The sequence below is a fragment of the Onychostruthus taczanowskii genome, unplaced genomic scaffold (genome assembly GCF_017590055.1).
Source record: "Onychostruthus taczanowskii isolate IOZ18803 unplaced genomic scaffold, ASM1759005v1 scaffold22, whole genome shotgun sequence".
NCBI lineage: Eukaryota > Metazoa > Chordata > Aves > Passeriformes > Passeridae > Onychostruthus > Onychostruthus taczanowskii.
The window spans coordinates 32,673-49,317 of NW_024499462.1; the positions used below are offsets into that span (position 1 = coordinate 32,673).

A 16,645-nucleotide genomic window follows, 5' to 3' on the forward strand; every position below is an offset into this window, starting at 1 on the left:
AAATTACTGTTTCTTGGCTCAAATCCAGTTAAAAATAGCCAAGGAATTCAAAAATCCTAGCAGGTCCATGGATAGACAAAAGAAGGTGCACACACACAATCATGCAGGCCTGTTTCTGTAAGAAATCCGGCTAAAATGCTCACTTGAACTGCTTTGCAACAACTTCTCCGTGTCAGAGATGCCCCAAGGGGCTCACACACCCTCTACCATATCCAAGCACCCCCAACCATACCCTGTAAGCTGTTATGAAGAGGAAGTTACCTCCTCCACACGCCTTGGAGCACTGGGACCAGCTCTTGAGGGCCCACTCGTAGGAATCCATCTCCTCCAGCAGGACATTGTTATTTCCAATCATGGGCAGCAGGTCTTCGTGGATGATGTACCTGTACATGAGGCTGCTCCTCACCTCCTCCTCCTGAGGGATGACCTGCAGGCAGAGAGGGAGCAGAGAGGGGGAAGAATGATGCCACGGGAAAGGGACCACACGGCAAGGTGGCCTATGACTCAAACTGGGACACAGGGATGGATGGGAGCACAGACCTGCCATTCCCAGCATGCCCAGGGAACCCAAGCTCTAATTCTCCACATTCCAGCATAACTAAAATGGGATTTGGAGTCATAAGCAATTGCTGCAGAGCAAAACGCAGCTGAACTCAAAGGCAAGTGCCTGAGCAGCATATGCCGTTCTCTCATGCAGCTGGTCACCCCTTGCTTTTGGCTGGCTCATTCCCTGGATTTAGTGACATGCCCTCTTCCTCTACCCACATCCTTCCATCACCTGCCACATCACACCTCAGACCACCTCCCCTGTCTGTGACAGTCGTCCCCAAGCCCCCCCAGAGCACGTGCCAGCCAGGCTTACCAAAACACTGATGGCCTCGTGCAGGGGACCGCTGGTTTTCAGGCTCTCCTTGCCTTGTTCCACAGTGTATTCCCACTCCAAGCCCATCTCAATGAACACTTGGCTTTTGGCTTCTTGGCCCTTGGCATTCAGGATGAAGTTCCCCGTGGCTTGATTCTTAACAGCTGGAGGAGAAAGGAGATATTTTCAATACCATTCCCTCTGGTCACTCACTTTGGAGGATGGGAATGACCTAAACAAGACCCTCTTTGATGGGAATTATGAGAAAAGGGTTGAGAAAGGGTGAAGGGAGAGGTGCACTAGAGCATGCTCACCGATGCTGTGGGATGCTGGCTCCATCTCTTCTATCTGAAGGTGCCTTGCTCCAGCTGGGATCTCAAACATCTTCAAAACACCTGAAAGGGAGAGAAGAAGGATGGAGGGAAGAGAAAGAGCAGGTTTCCTCCAACTGGACACATGAATCCAGCTCGTGAATCTGCTTCCAAACCCACCCAGCTCTCTCACCTGGCTGCTTGGGGGTCTTGGCCAACGTCCCCTTCACCGTCCGGCAGTGGGAATTGTCCCCCCCGCAGACCCCACACTTGTCATCCTGCTTCAGGGAGCCAACCTCCTTGTCACAGCCGACGTGCTGGCACCCAGGGAACGAGAGGACAAGCCTGGGGTTACATGCCTGAGGCCCAGCCTGGGGTTACAGCCCTGCAGCCCAGCCTGGGATTACAGCCCTGCAACCCACCCGGGGTTACAGCCCTGCAGCCCAGCCCATCACTCTGCCATCCCCTTTGCTGCACACAGGCTTGGTCCCCAGGGACAGAACCCCATGCCCCCAAGGGGCTGAGCTTTCTCCTGGCCAGGGAAAGGACAGGGAGGGCCCCACAAGAGCTCCTCACCAGGCACTCGCCCCGGACGCAGACGCTGTAGGGGTCTCGGTAGCTGCAGCGGGTCCCGTCGTGAACAACCTGGTTCATGAACACCACGTCTCCCGTGCCCTCAGACTGGCAGATCAGCTCACACTTCTGAGCATCTGTGGCAAAGGAAAAGGGAAGGGGGAGAAAAAGAGAGGTGGGGGGAAAAAGGGGTCATGGAAATTCATTAGGGTGAGTGAAGACAGAAACTCATCTCAGTGGTACCCCTGAGCACAGCCACAATTCCAAAGCCCAGGATATTCACGTGGCTGATCTCCCAAGGCCACTTGCAGATCAGGAGCCTGCACTTTTGCCTAGTACACTCAGGAAATCAAGGAAAGGACAGGACACACTACATGAGGCTGCAATGCAAGTAGGCAGCTCTGCTCTGGAAACAGGCTGGGAGTGTTCAGCCTGGAGAACAGAAGGCTCCAGGGAGAACTTAGAGCCCCTTCCAGTGCCTGAAGGGGCTCCGAGAAAGCTGGAGAGAGCCTTTGGGCAAGGAGAAAGGCGTGACAGGACAAGGGGGAATGGCTTCAAACTGTCACAAGGCAGGGTTAGATGGGGTATTGGGAAGAAATTGTGTGTTGTGAGGGTGGGGAGGACCTGGCACAGGCTGCCCAGAGAAGCTGTGGCTGGCCCTGGATCCCTGGAAGTGTTCTTCCAACTGTGAATAACCTGGTCTAGTGGAAGGTGTCCCTGCCCAGGGCTGCAGGGTTGGAATGAGATCATCTTTAAGGTCCCTTCCAACCCAAACTACTCTGTGAGTCTGTGATTTTAAAAAGCTGGCTGCGTGATGTCGGCTCATTGCACAACAGTTTCCAGCTCAGGAGCTTCCCACCGCCCAACATCTGTGCAGCTGGCACAGCCTCCACCCCAGGGTGATGGCCACCAGGGCAGAGTCCCCTGGAGGAACCTGGCTGCTGCTCCTTTGCCAGGACCCGCCACCACTCACCGTCATGATGCTCGTAGGGAAGCCAGGAATGTTTGCTGTTCTGGTGGGTGTAGTAGGAGTTGAGCTTGGAGCACTGCTGGGCACGGAAATCCTGGTAGGGCCCCGGGCACTCCTCGGCGTTGCACACCTGGTACTCGTAGGTGGCTCCCGGGCACTGCCGCCCTCCGTATGCGGGGCTGGAAAACAAACGCAGCGGCTTGTGAGAGCACTGGAGAGGGGATGGTGTTCCATCCCAGCACAGCTCAGTGCCCGAACACACGGCACAGTGCGGCATCCATATTTTCTGGAAAAATCCCTACGCCCAGGATTTCTCTACTGGGAAGCTGAGAAGCCTCAGAGAAAAAGGAAAACAATTCTTATCTCAATGCTTCTCCTGTGTTTTGCTGCTTTGGAATGTGGTTGGGAATTGTCTATCCAACAGGTGATTGTTTCATTGGTTTCTGGTGTGAGTTGTTTTCACTCTTTGGCCAATCAGGGCCAAGCTGTGTCGGACTCTGGAGAGAGTCACAAGTTTTCATTATTATCTTTTTAGCCTTCTGTAAGTATCCTTTCTGTATTCTTTACTATCGTTTAGTACAGTATTCTTTAATATAATATAGTATCATAAAATAATAAATTAGCCTTCTGAGAATGTGGAGTCAGATTCATCATTCCTTCCTTCATCGGGGCACCTCACAAATACTACAGCACAGCTCCTGCAGGAACAGATGTCCCCATCCCTGCCAACAAGGGGAAGAGCCAGGAACCTCTGGCTCGTGGCTACTTCCTGCTGGGAAAAGGGAGGGAGGCAAAAGCCAGACGTACGGCGGGTTGTCGCAGCTCCGGCTGCGGGATCGCACGCCTCCCCCGCAGGTCCTGGAGCACGAGCCGAACTTGGACCAGGAGCTCCAGCTGCCATCCTGGCTGTAAGGCTGCTCCGACGTCTTCCAGATGCAGTGGCCCTTGAAGCACCACTGGAAGGGAGGAGAAAGAATGAGTTCCAAAGCGCTCAGCACCAGTGGAGAGCCCTCCTGCACCCACAGCACTACAGAAACGCTACAGCACGGGAGGAAGGTGCTCTTCATCGTGCCCTCGGACACATCCCTCCCACAGGAAGCAGGACCAGCCCCTACCTTGCCAGGAGAGCACTCGGTGCCATCCAAGGGCGGCCCCTTCTTGGTCTTGCAGAAGTAGGGGTTGTCAGGGTGGCTGCACCACAGCTGCTTGCAGGGGTCGAAGGTGCGGAACTGGGGAGCACAGAGGAGCCGGGCTGGGACAGCAGCAGCGAGTACCAGCAGGCTGGTGGCAGCCAGGCTGGCTGGGGACCCCGGGGAGGGGGGGACAGCATGGCCACACAGCCCCTACTCACCGCCGTGCACGTCTTGTAGCCCACGCCAAAGTCGAAGCGGCACTGCTCGTCCATGGAATAATTAATTCCCGGCAGCTCAGGTAACGTGGGCCACTGGTGCTCAAAGGGGTCATCCAGGAGGCAGTCGTAGGAGCTGCAGAGTCAGACAGAGGATTTCCTTCCATCACCCCATCCCTCTGCTCCAGGCCACTCTCCAAATTCAGCTACTGAGAAATTTGAATTATCATGGAATCCCAGGATGGCTTAGGTCGGAATGGTCCATCAAGGCCATAGAGTTCCACCCCCCTCCCATGGGCAGGGACACCTTCCACCGTCCCAGGCTGCTCCAAGCCCCAGTGTCCAACTTGGCCTTGGACACTGCCAGGGATCCAGGGGCAGCCACAGCTCCTCTGGGCACCCTGTGCCAGGGCCTCACCTCCCTCCCAGGAAATAACTTTTTCCTAATATCCCATCTAACCCTACTCTCTGTCGGGGGAAGCCATTCCCCCTTGTCCAAAGTCCCTCTCCAGCTCTCTTGGAACCCTATTAGGCACTGAAGGAGTCTCCAAGGTCTCCCTGGATCCTCCTGTTCTCCAGGCCGAACACCCCCAGCTCTTCCAGCCTGTCTCCAGAGGCCCTCCAGCCCTGGGAGCACCTTTGGGTACCAAAAGCCACCAGTGGGGGTCTGAAGGGAGAACATGCCCTCGCAGCTGGAAGGGGCGTACTGGATGTAGCGGTTGAGCTCCTGTTTGCTGCAGCGGGACCAGTGGTAGCGGTGGAAGGCGGCCTGGACCAGCGGCGCCATGATGCTCCCCATGCTGGTCTCATCGGCGCAGCGGTTGCCCTGGCCGTCGTGCTCCATGCCCAACCTGGTGGGAAGATCCCAAGGGATTCGCAGCTGCAGCAGCACCTTTGCAGAGGGAGAGGCACCACCACAGGCAGCTCTGCCCCCACAACTTACACGTGTCCAGTCTCGTGGGCCACGACGAAGGCCGAGGAGAAGCCGTCCTCGTGGTTGAGGGTGCAGCTGCGGAGAGGGTGGCACATCCCCGTCACCGGAGCGTAGCCTGGGGCAAAGACAGGAGGGAAGGACAGAGGAGGAGAGGAGAGAGAAAACCTTTGAGAGAGGAGGGGAAAAAATGAAAAATTTAGAAAAAAAAAAACCCCACAAGTACATAAGCTGGCTTCACTGCAACAGAAGAGAAAACAGAGGGGAAGGCGCTGAAGAGGAGGGGCTGCCCAGGTCACTTGGATGGACTGGCTCACCAGTGCGTGCCAAAAGCCAGCAGAGGTTGCTGTGGGGCTTGCTGGCACCACTGTGCCCTTGTGCCAACACACCTGAGCAGGCAGGAGGGCAGAAACAGCACCCACAACTGGGTGGCCATCGCCTCCCAGCCCAGGAACGGCATGCCCCGCATTCTCCTTCATTAAAAACAAATAAAGAAGGAAAAAGCAGAGAAGAAAAGGCACGAGGCTCTCCCCAGAGCCCTGAGAAAACCACAGCCCTGCTCCCCACGGGGCACACCCGCACATGCACCCGCCCGGCCCCAGGACCCCAGCCCTCGATCAAGTGCAGTGCAGTGGGGCAGCTGTGGGCAGAGGAATCTTCCCCCGCCCAGGCAGCAACACATCACCTCCATTCTGGTCACTTTTCCTTTCTTTTCCACCTTATTTCTGCCCAATTCAATTAGCTCGTTGGCACGCTCCAGCATTTACCCCCCAAGTTTTTTTTGACGTGTGTTGTTTTTTTTTAAGGCTGACCCTTTTTGGCATCAAGGGAGTTAGTGAAGGAAGGACTTACAGGTCAGAGAGGCAAAAGCAGGGCAGGACCATGCTGGATAACATGCCCTGGGGACTGGGATGCTGGAAGAGGAGAGCTCAGTCAGCCAGGAGTGGGCAGCAGCAGGAGAGGGGTGCTGATGAGCTGAGGGAGGTGCACATCCCTACACCCAGCCTGGCCAAACCACAGGGTCCACAGAGCCCCCCATCCTTGTGGGATACTTGATCCACACCAAGTCACTCCCACAAAGGGGTTTAACCACAGAGTAATAAATCAAGCCCTGGACAAATAATTTGAAAAGATTTTTTTTACCCCCATGAAACTTTCCACAAGAAAGAATAAAGTTGTGGGAAGCTTTCTCTACAAGGGGAAGGCAAATTTATTTTGTCTAGGATGAAAATTGGATAAATTCCCAACCAAAGAAGCTGTGGATGGGAGATGGGACAAAGGAGTATGAAAAGGTGGATGCTCACAAAGGCAGGTTTTTGTAAGGAAGACTCCAGTAAGAATTGGAAGGAGTATAAAAGGTTCTCCACAGGAGAATGACGATGAGAAGCAACTACCTGGAAAATATTTAGTTCTGAGCACAAGCATCCTTCAGCCCAGCCAGAAAAACCCCTCTGTGTCACCCACTGCAGAGGGACATGACCTCTACAGCAGCCATTAATAATTTACAACCCATCTGTCCACTGCTTTTCTCGTCAAAAGACATATTGGGGATAATTTGGTGCCACACTCTGGTCCTTCATTCCGCACACCCCCGAGCTTAAAAGGATGTTGGGGGTCCACAAGGACTTCGTTTTGGGGAAAAGAGGCAAGAGCAAGCACAGTGTTACTATTCCAGCAGCCCAATCAGAAGGAAATTCCCAGTGGATGAGGAGCTCCTTGTGCCATGCAGCACAGCCAGGCAAGGACATGGGTATTCTGCAGAAAGTCCTGGAGATGTGTGACAAGCAGAGAGCCAGATCCACAGGGAAAAGGGGAAGGAGCTGCTGGAAGGAGCAGCCCTAGAGCAGGGCTACTCCATCAATCTCAACTCCTCCCACCAAGGGGCAGCCTAGGGAGTCTCCCCCTTCTGCCAAAAAAGGTCCTCTCTCCAATGCCTTTGGACACAGTCACTTTGCCAGGAAAGATCTAGAAAAATGAAACAAAAGCTGGTATTTCACCCTGTGTGTGACTCTGGACAAAGGGACCAGGGCAGGTCACAATCTAAGGTCTGCTTCTCCTGAGGTTCATCTCCTGATGAGGGGGATCCTTTTCAGGGAGTTAGGAGAGGTTTCCTTCTCCACCTTTCCTTCCTCCTGTGCACACCAGGAGGACCTGTGCTACAGATCAGAGTGACAATACCCACCCCATCCACGGCATCAGATGGAGCCTCCTGACGGAAATCCAGACCTGGCCACCAGCGTGGAAAAGAGGAGATGGGAATTTGGAAGCAGCAGGCTCAGAACTGGGAAAAGCCACCTCTCCTGGTAACACCAAAGCACCTGTTTTCCTAGTGGAGCCATGAAACATCAGAAGATTTTCCTAAAAATTTTTATTAGCAAAGCCTCTTCTCAGACCACACCAGCACAATCTCTGCACCAAGAGGGTGAGAGATTCCTGCAGTAGAACTTCCTCTTTGGCCCAGGGTTTATTGAATGCTCCAATGCCCAAGAAATAAATCCATGTAAAAACAGGTTTTAAAGGTCCTCCAGAGGACAGAATAAGGTGATTGATTGATTGACTCCATGGGGCTTCCTGTGGTATTTCATCTTTTTTTATCTTATATTTGTATTTTTAAGGCATTTTGGTCCAAGGGGAGGACAGATAAATGAAATCAAAGAGCAAGAGAATAAATAAATAAAGATATTTTATCCATTCAAGTCGATGCTCTGGATTAATTCTCTGTCTCTCTCTTTCCTATCACGCGAAGAAATAAAAAAATACCAATTTTCATAACCTTTTTCTGGACCTCGCTGGCCAAGAAACAGACTGTGCTTGCAAGTAAATCCTCTCACCCCCCGGCAAACTGCACATACCTGATCGAGACAAATACAGTACCTTGCATACCTGCGGGCCCAAAATCTTGCCTGGTGAGGAAGACGGCGTGGTCGTGGTGCTCGGCGTGCTGCGGGTCGGAGCGCTGCTGCGAGTGCGCCCAGCGGCACACCTGCTCCAGGCTCCGCGACGGGTTGCCCCGCTCGATCAGGCTCACCGACTGCGGGAAGAGGGGAAAATCCGCTGCTGGGGACAGCAGGAGCAGGGGCTGCCCTTCCTCTGGAAGCCAAGGAGGCATCATCCCAAGCGGGAGATGATAAGCTTGTCCTGGATTGCCAAGCAGATTGTATTCTATTTGCCATCTGTATGGCAGCTGTCTTCTGTTCACTGGGCAGCTTTCCTGACCTCTTCCACACCCACTCTTCCCTCCAGGGGAACATCAGCTGATAACAGGCTATGGAATGTCACTGCATGGCTGATAAGAACTACAGCATCCACTGGGAGATGTGAGCCCAGAGGGAGGAGCCAAGCATTCCTGCCTGGATATAATCTGGAGTTTCTGGAACACCAGCACAGCTTCTCCACTGGACTTTCCCAGAGGAACAGCTGCCTCTTCCACTGGATCTTCAGAGGAAGGCTACACCCTTCTATAGGATCCCTGCTCCAGCAGAACCACACCTGACACTCCAGGAGGACTGCAGCCACAATTCCAATTGGATTGCTACCAACACCCTGACCAACAGGGTGTCAGGTTGTGTTCTGACTCTGTCAGTGTTGTTTTAGTTTACTGCATTGCTTATTTTATCTTTTTATTTTCTTCCCTATTAAAGAACTGTTATTTCCTGCTCCCATATTTTTGCCTCAGAGCCCCTTAATTTCAAATTTATAACAATTTGGAGTGGGGGGATTTACATTTTTCCATTTCAGGGGAGGCTCCTGCTTTCCTTAGCAGACACCTGTCTTTCCAAACTAAGACAAAGCTGCAGGAGGACTCGCTCGGGAAGCGCCAGATCCAAACAGTGAGCTGAGATCTCTCCTGGATTCAAGTATCTGCTCCTTATTTTCTACATCGTCCCCTGAACCTGAGAAGTGACACAGCTGGACAAACCAGCTGCCTCCAGAGCTGGCTTTGGTGAGGATAAATCATCCCTAACAGAGCCTGGCAGCTCCCACCCCACTGTATCACCACAGCTCCAAATCCCTTCCCCTCCTCAGATCAACCTCCAGCCCAGAGCACAAACGTGACTGGGACAAAGCTAGTTGGATTGTTGGCTTTCTCAACTAGAAATAATGTTCCTGGTCCCATGGAAGCCTCCAAAAACAAGTCAGCCTCCATCCTTATCCCTGCTCCTCAGAACCATCCCTGGATCTCCAGGATGTGTTGGGTTTCTGCAAGCCAAGCATGTTTCTATTATAAGGAAGTTTTTTTCCAACCAGCCTTATTTGCAGATCACACATGGAGACATCATTGTGTTGAGTCATTAACACCCTTGCTAGAACAATTCCTGTGGGACAAGGGGCTTGCCCCAAAAAACGTACAGAAAATCATTGTTTTGAAGAAAAATCTGGCTGCTGTGCTCAAACAAGCCTTAAAAAATAAGTGCAGCCTGAGAAACCACAGGAAAACTCCTCAGGAAACCTTCCCATGCTTTTCCTAGCCATGCTCAGAGAGCTACAGGACAGCCAGAGAGACAGTCAAGGAGATCCCGAGCTCAGCTCCTCCTCCCTGACGTGCAGCTCCTCTCAGTGTGGGAAGCCACCTCTACCCCACCATCCACAGAGCTCTGAGGAAGCCTGCGTGGTTTTCCCCACATCCCAGAGCAAGCACGTAACAGCAGATCACCCACCACCTCCCTGAGGGCCTCACAGGCCAGGGGCTATCCAGGCCCTCAGCCCCAAAATCCAGGCTAAGGAAGGTTCAGGTTCAGCCCTGCTCAGCACAGTTGTCATTTGGGCTCCGACAGCTGCCACGTTTTCCCAAGGCTGGGCTTACCCGAGGGCTACATAAACATGAGGGCATCTCCTGCTGGATTTACCTGGCGGTATCCCACCATGATCATCCTGACCAGCACGATGTTGATGTGCACGCCCAGCGACTCGTCGTGATAAATTTCATCCACCTGAGGAAGGGAGGGAAACCCAACAGGGAAGAAGTTAAGGCCATCCCAGCTCTCAAGCCCCTCCTGTCTTCCACGCTCCCACGTTCCACACCCTTCCAGGCTTCCCAAGACCAGGTGCAAAGATGTCATTCCCCTCCTGCCACTGTGGGAAGGGGTTTTTTTCCCATTTTCCCACGTGTAACAAGCACAAAGCCAAAAAGCCAAGCTGGAATAAGCCAGAATTTCCTCAGGAATGGCTCAGATGGTCAATGACATCACCCATTTCCATCAAGGGCTGCGTTTCGTCCACCTCATTTCTCAATGAGGCATTGCCTCTTTGGAATATGAATCTCTCAGAGGGATGGAAATGCTCCAGCACCCAAAGGAAAAAATGGCTTTTTGATACAATCCTTTGCCCCTCCCCAAAGCCAGGGCTTTCCTCAGCTGAGTCAAACCTGACCTATGGCTCCAGAAATCCCAGGAGAAGGCAACACAATGAAGAGAACAGGGAGGGCTCATGAGTCAATGAGATTTGTACCATCCTCAGCTATTCAAAATGACCTTGCAAAGGAAATAACCAGCTACAAACTCTTCCTTCTGCGTTTCCAGGATGAATAAACAAGTTCTACTCCCAAATGCTACCAAGGGAGTAGGACACCCAGATGGGAAACGTCCCTGAGAGCTGAGCCCAGTGACATGGAGAGAGGCAGGGAGTGAGCAACCACAAACCCACGTCAGACCCTGCACCTCCTGCAAAGCACGTGGGAAAACATAGCCCAAGGAAGAAAAACATCCCCATTTTTGAGAACGGGGCTTTCTTTTTCCCAAAAAGCCTCTCAAATGAACAGTTCCACAAGTGGGGGTTCACTGCAGAAGTCGAGGAGACGAAATTAAGACAATTTTTAGTATTGACAAGAATTCATGTTTTAATTAAAATATACTTTCTCAGGTTTGCCCAAGGGGGGACTAATTTCCCTCAGCTCTATCAGAGCCTTCCAGACTAGATGAAGGTTATAAAGTCAGATTTATGGATCTTTTCTATTTTTTCCTCCACACCATTGGGGTTTTTTCAATTTTACATCAAGGGTTAGGTGACAACTACCCTTTCACTGCTGTCCAAGTCCATGTCAGCCACTTCCCAGTGTTTTAAAAGCCCCCCATTTTCCAGCCTGGGATTCCATTTGAAATACCCACTCAGGCCATTTTTAAACCCAAAAATCCAGTGTTAACCTTTCCCCCACGACAACCAATACTCTGCATTATCTCTCTGCATGGGGTGCCTCCGAGCCATGCAGAGAGATAATGCAGATCCTGAGCCTTGAACGCAGCAAAATCGATTACAAAAAATTAAAATTAATCAATAAACTGCCAGTCCATCCCCATTAATGCATCCCTTTGGATGCAGAAGATGCAAGAGCCGCGGGGTATTTTATCCATCAGTGTGGAAAGATAACTCTGGTCAACCCACCCACAGCTCATCCCTACTTTCTGTGGGTGGAATGCTCCTTCACCCTCCCCCTTTTGTAAGAACAATGAGAATATGATGGATTTTTTCTGATCCCAATCCTATTTTTTTGGGGATGTGCACAGAAGGGTAGAAGGGCACGCAGCTGCAAACATTACTCAGGCCTCCAGACCCACTGAGGTATGGGGGATCCAGCCCAGCCAGGAGCTGCAGCTCCCCAGGGATGTCAGGCTGGGCTTTAGCATGTAGGAGGCTTTTGCATCCCACAGCCTAAGTTTGATCCCTTACAAAAATATTGGTAATAGTGGGAAAGCAGGGAGAGAGGGAGAAATTAAAGCCATGCTTGAAGAGAGGCAGAGCTGGAGCTGGGGGGTGGTGTGGGGAACAGGACAGGAAACACAACCATTTCCTTCGCTTTCCCAAATCTTCACCCATTTTCCTTCACCCCCAGCAGCTGTCAGGAGCTGGAGCTCCAAAGTGAGAGAGGGCAGGGTCAGATGGGATATTGGGAAGGAACTGAGGGAAATGAGACCCTGGCAGAGGCTGCTGCCCAGAGAAGCTGTGGCTGCCCCATCCCTGGAAGTGTTCAAGGTGAGGTTTGATTTGGCTTGGACCAATCTGGGATGGTGGAAGGTGTCCCTGCTCATGGCAGGGGGTAGGAATGGAATGAGCTTTCATCTCCCTTCCAAACTATTCCAAGATTTTAGGATTCTATGGTCATCTACCAGCACTCTGCTGCTTGCTGCCTGCTCCTGAGGCACCCCCAATCCATCAGGATGAGCCACGTTCCTGCCTTAGGGACCTCTCCACCAGCCACGACCTGACCTTGCTGTGACTGGGAGCATCACGTGCAGCAGCATAGACCTCTCCCTTCCCAGCTGCACAGGATATTTTGGCAGGATGCTCACTAGATCCTGCTGTATTATTCCAAGATGGGATTTAATTCCATAAATCTTCCTTACAAAGCAGCGCTAAATCCCACTCTCCTCCAGCTCACAGGGACCTGGTACTCCGTTTCAGCCCTCCCTGGGACTCCATTTCAGCCTCTGAAATGAAGAGGTAACCTAAAGCCCAGCCCCTGTTTAGTCCAAGGTTTAGGCAGGGATCTCACCCAACAGATACCAGCTCAGCAGTGACCTTTGGGGTTAATTCAGAAAGCAGATGTGGAACCAGACTGCCCAAGGCTACAGACTTCCCTTCACAGCCAGATATAAATAATTGATAAGGGGCGGGGGGGGGGGGGGGAAATCATATCAAAAGGGCTTGGTGCTGGCTGCTGCAAGGGCTGAGACCCTGCAGGCCCCAAATTTTGGGGCAGGGGGGGAACATCAGCAGGGCCAGCTTCCCCCAAGTGCTCCAGTGCCTGTGCAAGAAGTGGGGATGGAGCTGGAGGGGCCAAGCATCACCTTGGAAATGGAAATTCACCTGGAGAGCAGTTTCCAGACTTGGCACAACTATCCCTGCCCTCTGCAGATGCCATTAAGCAAGTCAGTGTCTTCAGAGAAACCCCTTCCCCCAAAAACAGCTGTTCAGCAAAGGCTCCAATAAAAAAACACCAGTTTTTATAACCCACATCCCTGAAGCCATGGGATAAAGATCTTCTTACCCCCCTCATCCATGCTCAGCTTGTTTTCCACCGTCACCTGGCAAGAAATGCTCTCCTCTTTCATTTAAAATGGAATTTTCCCACCTACAAACAGCCCAGCCCTTCAGGCTCGCTGTGAGCTAAGGGCAAAGCAGCAGGAACAACCACCCCACAGGACTCCCCCCAAACCCTGCAACACCAAGGAGGCACTGGCATTGCTTTACAGTGGAAGGAACATTACAGCCTGAGAGAGCAGGGCTGGCTGCCTCCCTAAATCCCTGCAAACCCCTGGCCAGCCCCGAGTCTGCAGCCCCAGACGCGAGATCCCGACAGCAAAACCGCACTGGCAACGAGGTCTAGACCTCGCTGTTCTTCAGGGAAGGAAAACAAAGGGAGAGACACGAGAAGAATTTGCCAAAGCAGCAGAATAGCTGACATTTCAAAACGCCGGGATCGCTTACTCGGAACAGCCAAGTCATCTTTAAACTCCTTTCTTTTATTCCCTTGCTCGGTTTTTATGCTGCTGGATTCACCCTGAGCCTCTCTGCTGGGGCTGGGGGGTTAGGAAGGGAGGGGAAAATCCCCCTTGCCACATTTTTGGGCTTGCATAATGTCACCTCTGTGAGGGCTGACCCACGTTATCTGTGGGGAGGAACAGAGGAAGGGCAGAATTGTTCTGCAGGGCAAGACCAGATGTGATCAGAGCTCTCTACAGAACGAAGCATGTTGTCCCAGAAAAATAGCAACAAACATGTAAACCTATACAGAGGGCAGGGGAAAAGTGCATGGACACACGAGAGACATCAGAGGTATTTTTGTCATTATCAGCTAGCAAGGAAGTGGCTCATAAACGCCTCACCTAAGAAAAGAACATACACAGGTTAAAATTAAAGCTGAAGGTTTAATTTTTATTCCCAAACCTTCTCTTCTGTGGGGTCTCAGTAGCACTCTTTGTTGTTCTGCCCTTGGGAACAATAATTTCAGCTGGAGCCAGGCAAGTCCCAGCCTGGAGAGGGCTCTGACTCATGGGGTTTCCCTAGTAACCCAAAACAATGGGAAAACACCAAGAACCTTTGCATCCTTAACCAAATCATGGGCAATATCAGACAAAAGCCAGCTGAGGCCAGGGCCAGGTTGACACAGCCACAGCTTGGCTTCTCCCCTCCAAGTGGAGCCGCCCCCAGACCTGAAGGGATCAGGGATGAGCAGTGGGAAGTCTGGCAGAGAAAGGCAAGAAGCCCACCTCCCTGAAGGCAAGAGACTGGAAAGCAGAGCCAAGCACTGAATATTTCCTCTCCTCTTCCTTTTCCAAGTTGCTGGATCCCCTCCTGGTTCCCAGCCCTTGATCTCAGCAGCCACCATGGCTGGGGGATCCCAATTTTCCTTCTGCAACACCACAACCCCTGCCACAGACAGCAAGCAAGAGAGGGGAATGGCTTTCCAGAGCCACCACATCACTGAACATTCATCCCAAGATGTTTTGATGAGGTGGACACAGCAACATCCAGCTTGGAGCAGAGACACGCTCAGCAGCGGATGGCAGAAGGCGAGTTGTGCCTTCCCACTCACTCCAACCCGACCCCAAATTCCTGGGCAGCATCTGAGCCAAAAAGGAAAGTGCAGGCTGGGAATGCAGGCTGGGAGCTAGCAGGGAAGGCAGCCTGCCTGCAGGGAAGCTCTTAGGTGCACAAAAGGAGCAGTCATCCTCATGTCAGCTCCCCGGGATGGACACAGCGCCCTTCACTGAAAAGCATCCACATTTCTGGCACTGAAAGAAGGGCTGCAGGGTTTGTTTCTTTTCAAAAAACAACCTCCTCCGTGACAAATCATTTATCACCAAGCTCCAGCCGACACAGAGTTCCTAATAAAGGGTTTTGTGTCTTGGGAAGAGCCCCGGGACCCTACCTACAGCAGCGCTGGGAAGGGATGCGTGTCCCACTGCTCCCTCGGCACTCCGTGGAGACCTCAGGAAAAGCCGGGAGAGTTTATCACTGCTTCCAACCTTGTTGCCCCCTTTCCTTGGGATATATCTTGATAGGAGAGCTCCTAGACAGGAAAACTTTCCCAGCTGGCTCCCTGATGTACTCCAGCCCAGCTCGTTAAGTCCTTTCCTCGTTAGAGGGCTGGCCAAGCCTCTTATCCTTCTTCCCTTTGCCTCCAACTAATGGGATTAATGTTCAGCTGTGTGGTCCCAGCAGGCTCCTCCCCGCCAGCCCCCCGGCACCCTCCTCCCTCCCTCCCTCCCTCCCTCTGCCACCCAGGCCAGAAAGCAGGACTCTCCTTTTTTTCTGCTGAATCGGGTGTTTTAAGGCAATCTGAGCCGGTAAGGAAACGAGGCGGCGCCAAGGGAAGAGGAGGCGGATGGAGGTCACGGCAAAGCTGGAAAGAAAACGCACTAAAAGCCAGAAAGAAAGAAGAGGAAGGGGGTAGGGGGGAGAGAATATATAGAAGGAAATAATACCTGGGGGGAAGTATTTGTTGCCTGTATTATCCTGGGGCTTTCCCCCCGCTCATTAAAGTCTCCAGCGCCGCCTTTAATTCAATAGGCAGCGGGTCCTCCCTTCTCCCAGCGCAGCATCCCCTGCATTCACTCCCTGAAAAGTCCTGCCCGCGGGGTAGGAACCATGAAATGCGCCTGAAAACCGACCTTTTGATTAGAGCTGACAATCCCCGGGCGCTCAAACTGGCCATCCCGATCCCCCCTTCCCCCCCGCCCCGGGATCGGAAAGGAAAAATGACATCATCTCCGACCCCCGTAACGTGGGAAGAGCCGGAGGGCTGAGCCGGGAACCCTGTGGCTTCCCCCGGGCAGGAGGATTTTATAGCCAAGGGGAGAAATGCTCGGAAAGTGAATTTTAGTGATGCTGAGAGCATCGGGATAACGTGCCAGAGAATAAAACATTGTGATGAAGGAGTTTGCTTCTTCAACATTTTCCCTATTCAGGACCAGCCACTTCACTCCTCCTTCACCTCATCACCCTCCAATCCCACAAATCCTCCCCCCGCCCCATCCATGTCGATAATTTCCCCTTCATTGCCAGCCATGTGGCAGAAATAATGTCCAAACCCAACAACCAAGCACCCAAAAGCATCTTTATAACTTGGCCATTCCAGAGCTGGTTGAGCCTTTTGAACATTTTCCACCACTATGTCAAAGAACACTTAATGAAAAGTAAATAAATAGAGGTGAGAATAAAGCATGGAAAACAAAACAAAACAAAACTGGGAGAGAGAAAGAGATCCTTCAGCATAGACCTTATGTGCAGACATTCAGGTGCTGGAGGAGCAAACCTCCCTCAAGATGCCTGGATGAATAAATATTGATCCTTCCACGTCTCTCAGGACTCGGGGAATATGAATGTTTTTATCTTAGAAAGGAATGAAAAGGGGTGCAAGGAACCAGCACAGGCTGCCCCACGCCTCGGAGTGAGGAAGGGTGCAGGAACTGTAAAGCTGCTCTAAACTCCTTTTCAAACATATCCTGAATGGTTATCCAGGTGCACAGGTTTCCAAAAAGCTCCTGAAAACCTATAAAAATATTTCCTCTACCAACAAATAGTATTCAGAATGAATCATGAACATCAGCGCTGCAAAACAAATTACAGATATTGTAATTTCTAACTAAGTAAGCCACGACCATTCTCTTTTCTAGCATTTGCTGAGAATTCAGTGATGAGGAGGAAACGTTCT

General features: G+C 52.0%; 1 protein-coding gene across 2 annotated transcripts in view; it reads right to left on the bottom strand.

Moving 5' to 3' along the window:
* Window positions 1-16,645, bottom strand: part of ADAMTS14 (ADAM metallopeptidase with thrombospondin type 1 motif 14) — a 28,532-nt gene that overhangs the window by 2,972 nt on the left and 8,915 nt on the right. Inside the window, exons 5-17 of one of the 2 annotated variants that reach the window (XM_041404953.1) lie at window positions 9,843-9,926; window positions 7,879-8,026; window positions 5,008-5,113; window positions 4,772-4,915; window positions 4,068-4,200; window positions 3,832-3,945; window positions 3,524-3,672; window positions 2,720-2,895; window positions 1,750-1,883; window positions 1,367-1,490; window positions 1,177-1,257; window positions 863-1,026; window positions 262-427 (exon numbers count right to left, since the gene is read on the bottom strand). In XM_041404953.1, the coding sequence (XP_041260887.1) occupies window positions 262-427; window positions 863-1,026; window positions 1,177-1,257; window positions 1,367-1,490; window positions 1,750-1,883; window positions 2,720-2,895; window positions 3,524-3,672; window positions 3,832-3,945; window positions 4,068-4,200; window positions 4,772-4,915; window positions 5,008-5,113; window positions 7,879-8,026; window positions 9,843-9,926 (1,723 nt within the window). Of the gene's footprint in view, window positions 1-261; window positions 428-862; window positions 1,027-1,176; window positions 1,258-1,366; window positions 1,491-1,749; window positions 1,884-2,719; window positions 2,896-3,523; window positions 3,673-3,831; window positions 3,946-4,067; window positions 4,201-4,771; window positions 4,916-5,007; window positions 5,114-7,869; window positions 8,027-9,842; window positions 9,927-16,645 lie in introns of both variants that reach the window. The other variant, XM_041404952.1, reaches the window with a different exon arrangement.